At 44.6% G+C, this 12,998-nt stretch overlaps 1 protein-coding gene across 3 annotated transcripts in view; it reads right to left on the minus strand.

Annotated features, from left to right (window-relative positions):
• DNAJC6 (DnaJ heat shock protein family (Hsp40) member C6) overlaps nt 1-12,998 on the minus strand; it is a 91,479-nt gene that overhangs the window by 12,946 nt on the left and 65,535 nt on the right. For all 3 annotated transcript variants that reach the window (XM_074961586.1, XM_074961583.1, XM_074961585.1), the window contains 6 exons: nt 12,739-12,856; nt 9,904-9,983; nt 7,596-7,789; nt 7,405-7,485; nt 6,005-6,451; nt 2,875-3,027 (listed from right to left, as the gene is read on the minus strand). In XM_074961586.1, the coding sequence (XP_074817687.1) occupies nt 2,875-3,027; nt 6,005-6,451; nt 7,405-7,485; nt 7,596-7,789; nt 9,904-9,983; nt 12,739-12,856 (1,073 nt within the window). The remainder of the gene's footprint in view (nt 1-2,874; nt 3,028-6,004; nt 6,452-7,404; nt 7,486-7,595; nt 7,790-9,903; nt 9,984-12,738; nt 12,857-12,998) is intronic.

A 12,998-nucleotide genomic window follows, 5' to 3' on the forward strand; every position in this document is an offset into this window, starting at 1 on the left:
GCTTGCCGTAGTATGGCGTCTGCACAGGTAACTCAGGAAAAAAGGCGCGAAACGATTGTCTGCCCTTGCTTTCACAGAGGGAGGGAGGGAACGGGGGCCTGACGATAGGTACCGAGAACCACCCGCGACAATGTTTTAGCCCCATCAGGCATTGGGACCTCAACCCAGAATTCCAATGGGCAGCGGAGACTGTGGGAACTGTGGGATAGCTACCCATAGTGCAACGCTCCGGAAGTCGACTCTAGCCTCAGTACCATGGAAGCACTCCGCCGAGTTAATGCACTTAGAGCATTTTCTGTGGGGACACACACACTCGAATATATAAAAAACAGATTTCTAAAAAACCGACTTCTATAAATTCAACCTAATTTTGTAGTCATACCCTAATGGTTGCTTTGTCTCGGAGCAGATAAGCAGCCAGCTGTCAGAAATGGAGCTTTCAAAGGGCATATCCACATTCCTGCGGTGATTCAAAAACAAGGACAAGAGTGGCCACTTGACTTAAGGGGATTATGGGACGGTTCCAGAGGCTGATCAGAGCGCAGCAATGCAACCACTCGTTCACACAGATGCCCGGGTGTTTCAGCCAAGGTGCAACAAGCATTAATCTTCTCGCTGAGGTGGAGTACCAGGAGCGCTCTAGCCGTGGAGTCAGAGCGCTCTACATGCCTTGCCAGTGTGGATGGGTAGGGCGCTAGGGCACCCGGGGCTACTCTAATGCGCTCTAACTCGCAAGTGTAGCCAAGCCCTAAGGCAAAGAAAATAGTTCTAACCCAAGGTAGATCAGGATCATACTTTAATTCAGTGCTTTAAAATGAAGCAAGGCCTCATTCTTCCATGTATGTTATCTGCCCTGAAACCTACTACTATTTCCCTCTACCCTAGTAATGCTGACTCTTCATCTTAATTAATTAGCCTCTTCCAGTTTGTATGGCAACTTCCACCTTCTCAGTATGTATATATCTTCTTACTATATGTTCCATTCTATGCATCCAAGGAAGTGGGCTGTAGCCCACGAAAGCTTATGCTCTAATAAATTTGTTAGTCTTGAAGGTGCCACAAGTACTCCTGTTCTTTTTGAAGTACTTTGGAATGCCTTTTGGGTGAGCACCACCAGGATACCTATAACTTACTTATAATCCCTTACACTTAGTGCTTTAAATTAAAAAAAAAAATTCCAGAAATTGCTGAACTCAGCTGAATGCTGCAAATCTACAGACCCTTCTATCTTTTGCTGAGCTTTTTGTACTACTCTTGAGCAACAGGGCTGTCTTGTGAAAGTAAGAACCCCCTAAATATAGGCATCGCAGCACAAAAGGGAAAATGCAAAATGAAAAGTCAAATGAAAAATACGCCTCAATATAAATAAGCCTCAAGATCATGATGTGGTGACTTGCTTTGGACATAAACAGCCAGCCAGAATAGTTGCTTATCAAGAGCTGAACCTAGTCAACATTATAAGTTTGCACTTTCTGAACAATACAGAAATGGTGCTCCAATACCATGGTGACGGGCACTGTTCCTAGATTACGTATGTCCCCATTCCCACCACCAGGATAGTGCATGGATTCTCTTCAGCACTGATTGCACGTATCCTCCACAGGGTTTGGATGTTTGTGTTGGAAAGGGGGTGGGGGCTGGAGAACTGGGTAACCCTCACAGAAATTTCCACCCTCTCAGGAAAGATCAGCAGCCACAGAAACATTAAAGGAAAGCAAAGTAACTGTATTTCAGAGGGGACAGCAAGTTGTTTCATTCTAATGAAGTGGTATAAAAATACCCAGATAAACCAAACTGGGTTTCTTTAATGCAGTGAAGAGAAACAAGTAGTCAGGTTTTCAAACATTATTGGACTGCACAACCACCTTCTGCCAAGTTCCCTCATTAATTCTCAACACTAGCACTGTAATTTAGTACCATAAAATAGCCAAGATACTGTTTAACTGCTTTCATTGATACAGCCGGCTCTGGCTAGGACTCAAGTATCCAATTAACAAAGTTGATATGCCCAGTATCCTCCTCCCTTCCATGTTAGGGCAGAGCTAAAATACAACAGTGCCAGTGAGAAAAGAATCTCCTCTTTTGTAATACTAACTTTCCAATGAGAATATCCCACCCAATAAAGGTGTTTTAGATGATCAGACGCGAGAATTAATTTGGGGCTGAATTTGTTTAAGCCAGAGAAGGCTACAAGATCAAAAGTTCTCAGTATCTCAACAAGGTGATCTCTAGTTCACTCTGAACGAGAGACTATTTGGTGGTACTTGCACCAATAAATGGGCATAGAGAGACGATATTGAGATTGAGCAGCAGGAGGAGGAGAGATTGCTATCTGCAGAAAAGCTCCTTGCCTTTTCTTTTTTAAACACACAAAGCTTAGCATCAGTCTGATGGAGACTCAAAAGATAAAATGAAACAACTAAACAAACAAGTTTAAAATAAGTCTGATGTGAAGAACCATCAGAAATCTAGATCCAGTATTATGCCTGACTAAACATGAAGAGACTGGAGTTCTCTTTACCAGACTTCATGTGCTGTGCCCTATTTAGTGCAATTAATGGTAATTTGGTTCATATCAGACCTCATAACCACATGAATACACATGCAGGCATTGCTGTTTAGCGGTCTGATTTCTTCATGTGCACAAATGGCTCAATAAATTAAATACAAATTGGGAGTGTAACAGGATTCAAATTAGAAATAAGCTGCAAATCTAGGGACTGAAAGCCCTTTCTTCTCCCTCAGTTGAGCAGCTGTGCTCTGGTCATTATTTCAGAGATAAGTATGTTTGTGCTTATTAATGGCTTGTTCCCTCACCATTACTTATACAAACACCTGTTTTAATTACCATAGATGAGGCATTGAGTTTCTTACCCACGTGAAAAGGGTCACTGTGCACTGTAGGTGAAGGACTTCTTGTTGCTTGAAGGAAAGGATCACCAGTGGCATTTGATGAACCAAGAAAAGAACCCAGTAGATCTGGACCAGATTGCTTTGGGCTAGTTCCAAATGGATCAAAGGCAGTTGCTGTAAAAATGCATTTGAGGTTAATTTTTGCATTTCATACTATGCTTTCTCCTTCTAATTAGCCTGGATTAGATCTCTTCTCCTCAAAACAATTAGGCATCATTTCTAACCCCCCCAGACACTAACAGGAGGTAGGATGCAACCAGGAGAGACAGACTGATAACTGGGATTTGCACTGAATGTATAAAAGTATTCCAACCAAGTGCTACAACTCTAGGTTCTGTTAAATATATCCATGGCAACACAGATGCACATCCCATCTGTCTTATCCAAGGAGGATAACTGCTCCTAAATTCAGCTGAAGTGGGATGCTATAGGAAGGTATGTTAAATTCTGACTTGCACACTGTGTGGAGAAATGAGTGACTAGCCCAAAAACTTCAGGTGTTGGAGTCTGTCCAGCCCGTTCCCCTTCCTGAAACTATTTGAGAAATAAAATGGGGAGTGTTGGAAGTTCTCTAAAAGCTTTGAAGACACCCAGAGGATGTCATCAAGATTATGGAGTTTCCAAAAGGCTCTTGTAGAAATAGCTTTAGAGAAGCACTGGTGCCCTTCCTGTATATATGAACCATTTCCACATCTGTGACATGGTTCTGAGTTCAGCTCTTCCATAAATTCCATTTTGAGTACATGCTTATCCCATAGCATTTTAACTTGGAGAAGCTGCCAACAACAAGGAGCAAAGTTCAAGAAGAGAGGGGAGCAATCTAATCTGACCACTCGAAACATTATTGTAACATGTTGTGTTACAGAAGACAATTGTGAGCTCTGAACACTGTATGAAGTGAAGTTACTTATGTGGTAGCAGCATGGTTCATGTTACTTAACGATTGAATACTGGCTTACTGTTCTCATACTTGCTTTCAAGGTCCTACACAACCTAGCTCTCTTGTACCTCACTCATCTGTCCTCCTCATTCTGCCCAAGCTGTTTGACCACTCCCTTCCTGCCCCTTAACATATGGTTCCATTCTGCCTGGAGATCCTTTCCTGACCCTTCTGGCAGAGCTAGTGCTAGGGGTGGGCAAGCAAGTCATTGGCCTGGGCACCAACTGCTGTGCTTTTTATTTTCCTCTGTTCTGATTGGCTGGCTGGGTGTTTTATTGTTATTGCTCAGCTGTTGGGGGTGCCAAATGAGTTTTCCACCGTGACTGACAAAAGGTCTAGGGCTGCTCCTGACCATTGCCACACCCTACCCTCTTAAGAGGGTGCTCTCACAAATCAGCTTTGAGGCTTATAAACCACAATCATATATCAGAAGCAAGATACTCAGGATGAGCACACTGCTCACACAGGGAACGTGGGTACCTTAGCCTTCACTCACTTCTTCCTTCTCCAAATCTCTGTCAGTGTCCTTCCATCCCTGCACCTCAAAGGTTTGTGTTCTCGTCATGGTTTAGATTGCAACGGTCGCAATTTTCAATCTGTTTTGTAGACACATCTGTGTCTGCGCACTAGTAAATAAAAAAGATTCCCTCTAACAATAGGACACTAGATTCCCTTATTCTAGTTAGCTTTGGGATCTTCAGGAACTAGCTATGAAAACCTCACATTTAGTGGGTGTTACTACAGTGAACTCTACTCAAGTCTGAGACCGCATTGATCTAGTGCACTACAAACGGATTTTAAACACCACAGCATTAACACTGTTAAAATGATTGCAGAGGGTATATATATGATCAGGAAGTTCAGCATAGGCATTGATGTATGTATGCTGCCCCAAAACAGGTTTTTCGAAACTAAGACGGATAGTTGTGGGTTAAAAAGATGAACTGTCACAGCCTTTACCATATATTTCTTTAACTGGTTCTGAATAATGTGGGTTTTTTTCTGAGAGAGAGTAAAAAGGGAAGAAGAAGTTCAGCTTTACAGCTCTCTCAAAACAAAAAGCCCACCCACAATAGGAAAAAGCTGCAATGAAAGCATTGTGCCCAGTGATCTGGAATAGCTCCTCCAAAGCTTGCAATCAAGTTTGACCAGGAGTTTCCATTCTCTGTGAGCTTGCAGCTGCCTGTGGCATAGTCGATTAACCATTTCTTAGAGACTTTCCATAATCTGGGCCTTTGAGACTCTTGCCTTCAGCATTTCCTTCATAGATCCTCTTCATTCCTCCTTTCTCCCCCAAGGAGTCTGCCCCCCCCCTTATCTCTGACACTCAGCCTATGGGCAAACTTCGACACTCAATGTCAGTATCATCCAAACAGTCTGCCTTGTACTTTTCAGCAGGCAGGCAGGAAGAGAGAGAGAGAGAGAGAGAATTTTTAAGGTTTCAGTATTTGCTGGCTGAAAGAGAGAAGGCAGAAATAGAGGGACAGACATGTGCATTGTTTCCATAAACTGGAGATGGACCACAACCACAGCTCCTCACCCCTCTGAGCTATGAGAAAGTGGAGATCCAGACTTTGCTATACAGGCCCATCTCTAGCAAAAATCCAACAGCTGGTAGGTTAGAGCATACCCCTACCAGCCCCCACAGTGTCTCTTTAATTGGAGAATTATGAGACATATCTGCTTGTTTTCACAGCTTGGAATCTATAATTTCATTTAGAGGGACATTGGGTCACTGTAAGATTTATGAATTCTAAAACATTTTCCTTCTACCTTTGTTACACAATATCATTTTAAATAGTCCCCCATCACAAACTATAAACTTACAGAAATAAAATACTAAATGTCACTAATAACTAATTCACATGGACGTGAGTGTAATGGACAGGTCCCTTCACCCAAGAAGCATGCACACATTATCAGGGACAACTGAAAATTCAGTATTTGAGATTCCTTAGAAGGCGATGCTCTGTGTAGTGCAAAATGCCTCGGTTTCCTTGCAAGGCCTCACAGATACTCCAAATCCCTCCCCGTGTAGAATCTCACTCGTCCATCATCTCTACTACAAGTCCAATAGCTCAGAAAGGCTCATTCTACAGTCACATCATCATACATTTGTACCAAGTCAGGGACTAGGCTAAGAAGCGTTACCTTCTCCTACTCTTGGGGACGGAGATGGGGATGCCGAAGCTGCAGAGCGTCGGGGAGTGGAGTGTGCAGATCCAGGCCCACCTACGTGAAAGACATCCTCAGCAGCTGCCTGTCCACCTTGACTGGGGGCCCTGGAACCACTGACCCCAAACAGATCACTCAGCAAGTCTGAGTTAGAGGGGAGAGCAGTGGACTGAGTGGGGAAATTCTTGCTCATAGGGCTACCATCTAGACCCAGAAGGTCGACATCCTCAGGTGGAAGTGGTGCTGGAGTCTCTTGCTGCTTTTTGCTGTGTTTTGGAGTCCCATGGGTTTTGTCACTGCTAGCATTGCTGTGCTGACTGGAAAGGGATAAGAGTTCATCATCCGATTGTTCACTCTCCTCATGCACTAGTGCTGCCCGATCCTCAGAGGTGGGGTGAGAACTGCTTTTGTCAGATTTCTGATCTAAGCGAGCAAAAGAATTTATGTTAGCTTCTGGTTCCTTAGGTTTTTACATATAAGCCGTTTATTAGCCTCCCATGGAAAAAAGGCAGCAATAGCAAAACACACGTGTTCAGCCAAATTTAAAATGGAAGTGCCTAACAAAGATTAGTTAAGTCCCAATTACTCTGTACTGTATGGAAATATTCCCACTTTACTGGTAGGGAAACTGAGCCTACAGAACAGGACAGTGTAAGAGCCTGGATGAGAAGAGAAGCTGTTCCTGGGTCTAGATGTGGTGCCTAAACTGGATTTGTCTCAGGTTTCGTTGATGGGGGACTAAAACACAAGGCAAGGGCAAAAATGAAGAAGCATTTTAATGAAAGCATCACTTGAACTTTAATCCAGGTTTTTAGTTTGGTAAAAGGGGGAAATCCTCATGATGGATTCCTAAACTGTATGTTGCAATGATGCTGCAGGAGACTTGTGCTAGATATGCTATAGGAGAGGTTCTCAAGCTTGTTCACAGTGTGGAACATGTTCTATCAGACCATTACGTCCCATGGAATACCAGCCCTCCCATTGGCAGGCATAGACCATTTCTTCCCTGTACGTAGTCACATAAGGTGCCACAGGGATGTTGCAAGTGAAAGAGCAATATTAGGAAAGGCAAGTATTTTAAAACTGTCGTTTACTGTGTATTAGCAGCTGGAATCAATGGCTTTGAGTTTGAGATTATGGACTACCTCGGTCAGACAAATCCAGGGCAAGCAGGCACAGTGATCTCACTACCTCAGAAGAAGGAAGGGAGAGTTCATTTTAAATGCAAAATTGCAGCATAACCAGTAGCCCACAGTGATCTAATGTGAAAGACAAGATCGCAAGCTGACCCTTTGCTTGAGCACATTCATCCTTTAAAAACTAGAGAAAACTTTTTACAACACTGGCTGAAAATACTAGAGGCCAAGTCCAAGTACCTTGCCAGTTGAGAGAGGAGAGGAATGCCCCCTGTCCAACGTTTTTTACGTTATCCTGAGGTGCATCTACAGGGCATCGACCTGCAAGACAAAGAACCAAACGCACCAGGATAGAAGGAAGTCACAAGATAGCAAAGGGCAACGTCAGCATTAGAAGCTGAAGAACCTGCACAAAGTAGGGCAGTTCTCACCTGCCAAGGCGAGAGCGTCTTGATGTTCCTGGTGAGAGGAGAAGAGAATGCTTGCATTGATGTCTTTTGTTGTGAAGTTCTCCCAGGGAGGAGTCAGGTCAGTCTGTCTATCAGCAGATTCTATTTCTATCTCCAGTGTAACATGAAACAGCTGGGGATATTTGTCTGGGGAGTCGCATGCATCCAGTTCAGGTCTAAATGTTGACGGAAAGTTGTTCAGTTAAAAGTGGTAAAGCAATTTTTTTTTTGGCAGACAAAGTTTAAAGTCTTTAACACATGTATACGTCCACGTTCTTCATTTTTACACTTCCCCCAATCACTCCTAGCATCTTTTCAACTGTATGCAAACAGCAGCAAAGTGGCAAGGACGAAGCAAGTGTCTGGCATGTGTTACTACAAGATGAATCATACAAATTAAGTTATGCTTTAGCTAGTTCCCAAGGAAGGGGAGAGCAAAAATTGTACTCTAAAGACTCTTGCCTCTACTTCATCCTAACAGTCCCCATTTCAAAAAAAAAAATCAACCTTGCTTGTTGACAGATTGTGCTGCTGTCCGCACTCTGTAGAGACCCAACAACAGCTGAAAATATAGACACTCCTGGAGAGAGAGACTTCATTTAAAATAAAATGGAATCAGTTACCCAAATTAGCGTGCTCCGAGTTGCAAACTCATTGCCATAAGGTAGATGTGGGCTAGGGCCCTTTCCCAAAAATCAACTATTCCATATCTAGACCTCGTCATTATACCAGAAACCACAACCGTGTTCTCCTATTCATCCAGTGATTGGACAGTCTGTAAATCAGTCCCCAAGAAAGTTCCTTGTCTCATCACATGGGTGTAGCCCTTGTCGAGCCAGTGCCCTCTGAGTCTGGGGAGCTGGTGTTCCCTTCTGTCTATTCTGTTACCTTCTCAATTATTGATTAGGGGCCTGAAGGCTGCATACTTCCTCCAGACTTGAAATTTCTGGTCTCACCCTACAACACCTACCATTTTCAGTTTCAGACCATTACTCATTTCTGCTCTCTGGCCCAGTGTGGGGTTTCTACACTCCATCACATGGATTAAGCTGCCTTCTGACTGGACTCTACCACTTTGCAGTTAGGAAAAAAGGCACAGTAATAAGCTTCTGTCACTGCACCATGTAAAGAGCATACTCAGTATCTGATTTTGCAGTCCAATGAATGCAAAAGTTGTAAGCAGTGAACATTCTTAGAGTACTCAAGCCTTAGTTTGGTTATTTTAAAACTTTATAAAACAGAGTTAATGAATATCAATATAGCAATGGGAGACATTTCCTGTAAACACTTCTACAGAGAAAGTATCTTATTCCATTCACCCATGAAAGGGAACAAGATCTTACCTATTTTACTGTTCCCCTCATCCACCCATACTCCATACCACCATGCAGTCACCCTTGCAGGGGTTGCATACAGTCTCTGCTATATCTAAGGACCGTTTGTTTTAACTATTAAGTTACCTAGGGTGCTGAAAACAAAAGTTACATCTCAGAAATTAAGATATTTGCCTAGGATATCTCATGTTCTTGAATATTTTACCACACTACACCAGCTTTGGGGAAGTAGTGGGCATAACTCCCCTCCCCATTAAACAGACATAGGCGGACCTGAGCCATCTGAAGGGTTGTCCTGGTATTAGTTATACTGGAAACAAAAAGGGGAGACTTGCCTTTCTAGGGAGGCTCAGCAAGTCCAAGAGTATTTCCCCTTTTAGGTACTTTCACTTAGTAGGCAGCAAATATAGTAAAACATTCTATTGAATATTCCAGGTGCTCCAAACAACTCTCCTTGTGCAGAGTCGAGAGTGGCTAGGAGCCAGCAAGACAAGAAGAGAGTACATCATGCATGCATTTAATATATTAAGTAACCTCAACCATTTAAAAAAATAGGGAGGAAGAGGACCACTCATTATGGGAGGCCCACATATATTTTCTGCATCTTCACAATTGCCCATTATGTAGTTTGGGAATCCCTGAATGAGTGGTACCTAGGGAAGAGATGGCTCCCTCAAAGTAAAAGGAAAAACGGTCTGCAGAAAGCCCTGTTTCTCATTTCCCCAGCACCTCAGAACAGGTATTTGAGAGACACTGAAATAAAAGTCTGACAATTTAGTTCTTTATCAGTAATGTTGTCAAAGCTACTCAGGTAGAAGATACTAGAAGAGCTATTTATGCCCTATTTGTGTGCCAATATGCATTGGTTACGAGTCAGTGATGGTCAGATTGTTTGTATGCAGCTAACATGCTGAAGTTTGCATGCAGTACTGGTCTTTGCTCTAAGAGGTACTTACTTTGTAAATTTTAGCATAGTTGTTCCCAGTGCTATGAATCCAGTATGAAATTGAATCTGGAAGATTTGTGTGTTTGACATCTTAAACAAACAAAAAAACAAAACCACCACAAGATTAAATATACACTTCTTAAATAAAAGTGAATTAATTCTCTAGATTTATATGACACACAGGCAGCTAATCAGTTCTACTTCACTAACTGTTACCATATAAGTGAATACCGCTGGGGGAATTCTACACCACTGTGCCTGTGCAGAATTTATGTTCCCTGCAGATTTCTTTGCTTCCCCACAGAAAAATGACTTTGACGGGGAAGCAAAGGGAAGCCACAAAAGCAGTCATGCAACCCTCCCCAGCAGCATATTTTGGGAGCCCAGGTCAGCCGGCATAGAGGTAAATCATTGTGGCGTGGGAGGCAGAACTGGGAAAGACCTGGCTGGTGGCTCCTACCCTCGCTGAGCTCAGCTGCTAGTCCCAGTGGACCTGTGGAGGATGGGATTTCCTCTTCCTTTGCATAGCATCTGGGGCTGGGTCAGACCCACCAGGTTTCTCCCCCAGCTGAAGGGAGCTCTACAAACTTCCCTCCCCCTGCTTTCTGTGCCCATTGCTCCCCAGTTGCACAGGAAGGAATCCACTCCTCCCTCTGCCAAACCCTGTGCCCAGACCCCCTCATACCCAGACCCTCTCGCCGAGCCTTACCCCCCTGCACTCAGAACCCCCTCAATGAGCCAGACTCCCCCTGCACCACCCCAACAAGCCACCTGCACCCACATCCCCAACCAGCTGCATCTGGACTGAGCATCCCCACTGAGCCCCCCACACCCTCTTGCTGAGCTCTAACTCCCCCCACACCCAGACCACCCTGCTGAGCCCCAAGCACCTTCACCTGGACCCCCCTGCAAAGTCCCATTACTGTTGCACCCAGAAACCCCCCCCCCCCAGCAAGCCCCTGTGCATCCAGATCCCCCACTGAGCCACCCATACTCAGATTGCCCCACATAGAACCCTCCCAATCCACACCTGGATTCCCCCCCCCCCCAACACACACACTTGGATCCTGCCTTACTGAGTCTGCCTGCCTACACCTGGCACAGAGGGACAGGGCCCTGGGGTGTTTCTGCGGCAGGCCTGGTCCTTGCGCTGTGTCAGGGTTGGGTACAGCCTCACCACTGAGTCCGTTTCCCAGGGGGAGAGGGTGTTGTGTAGCTGCACAGAGATCTCCCACCTCTGTGCAGCCAGTGGCCTGTGCTCCCCAATGCCATACCACATTTATTTGACAAATAATATTTTAAAATTCTGCACATTTTACGTGCAGAAGATTTGTTTTGGGGTTTTTTTGGGTGCACAATGCTCTCAGGAGAAAAGCGAATGAAAGTACTGACAGTGACATCACCGGATTTGTTTTTCAAGCATACAACAGCTTTTCTATCTCAGAATCCAATATCTAATCGATTTCAACTCTCCTTCCTTGCATGTAATTCAGAACACCTCAGTGCTGAGTAAACATTTCTCCCCTTTGTTCTCATTTCTCAAGAGATCTTAGTTTTATTTTTAGTGATTTTATTATACATCTGTTCTGACAGACAACCATGTTGCCATTATGTATGTTAAAAATCTGTTGACCTAATCGTGAGAGAGTGCAGGAACTTTCCTCCTGCAAACGAAGACTCCACTCCAGCCCAGTCCACCCAGAGGATGGTGAAATGGTACATTAGCAGGGCCCTACCAAATTCATGGTCCATCTCGGTCAATTTCACTTTTCAATTTTAAAAAAATCGTAAGTTTCATGATTTCAGTTCTTTAAATCTGAAATTTCACAGTGTTGTAATTGTAGGGGTCGTGACGCAAAAAAGGAGTTGGGGGAGGGTCACAAGGTTATTGTAGAGGGGGTTGAAGTACTGCTACCCTTACTTCTGTGCTGCTGCTGGTGGCGGTGCTGCCTTTAGAGCTGGGCAGCGGGAGAGCGGTGGCTGCTGGCTGGGAGCCCATCTCTGAAGGCAGAGCTGCCGCCAGCAGCCGCGCAGAAGTAGGGTGGCATGATGTGGTATTGCCACCCTTACTTCGGCGCTGCTGCCTGCAAAGCTGGGCCCTCAGTCAGCAGCCACCACTCTCCAGCCGCCCAGATCTGCAGGCGGCAGTGCAGACGTAAAGGCGGCAATACCATTCCATGCCACCCTACTTCTGTGCAGCTGCTGGGGGGGGTGCTGCCTTCAGAGCTGGGTCCCTGGCCAACAGACGCTACTCTCTGGTTGCCCAGTTCTGAAGGCAGCGCAGAAGTAAAGGTGGCAATACTGTGACCCCCCCTAAAATAAACTTGCACCACCCCACCCCCACAACTCCCTTTTGGGACAGGACCCCCGATTTGAGAAACTTTGGTCTCCCTTGTGAAATCTGTATAGTATAGGGGTAAAAGCACCCAAAAAGAGACCAGATTTCACACAGGAAGACAAGATTTCATGGTCCGTGATGAGCTTTTCATGGCCGTGAATTTGGTAGGGCCCTATACATTAGGAATGCGGAAATACTGGCTTGTTGCCACCTCCTTCCCTACGTGGCAGGGCAGGAAGTCCAGTAGACCCTTGCTTCAAGCTGGTTACTGGCAGAGAAACTTTCAGTTCTTGCAGTTGGAAGGATCCTGCCCGGCCCCCTCCATACAGCACCATCAGCACTGTCACTGCCTACTCTGAGCTTCACTCCCAGCCTCTCCAAGTCTTTAGGGTCGTGCTGAACATTTTTATGGCTACTTTGCCTCCTTCCACCTCAATCTTTGAGTGCCAGGGTCAGTCTTTGACTCCGTGTTTGTGCTGTGTGTATCAAAAGGTAGACAAACTATACTTTTGCTTGAAGTCGTCCTCCAATGGTTGATCTCATATGGTAGACAGAAACGACAACATCTCCATGAACAGTGACTCCTAATGGAATTATGACTTTCCCATCTTGCATACGGAATTCCCTTTAAAACAAATGAGGAAGAAGTCCTTTGTTATGCGCACTTCAGCAGAACCATTAAAGTTATTGCTTGTGTACTTCAAAATACATAATCTCAAAATTCAGACCGTGATTAGTGAGTAGAAGTAGCATTCTGTGCTCTTGCT

This window comes from Natator depressus, chromosome 8 (assembly GCF_965152275.1).
Source record: "Natator depressus isolate rNatDep1 chromosome 8, rNatDep2.hap1, whole genome shotgun sequence".
NCBI classification, from domain to species: Eukaryota; Metazoa; Chordata; order Testudines; family Cheloniidae; genus Natator; species Natator depressus.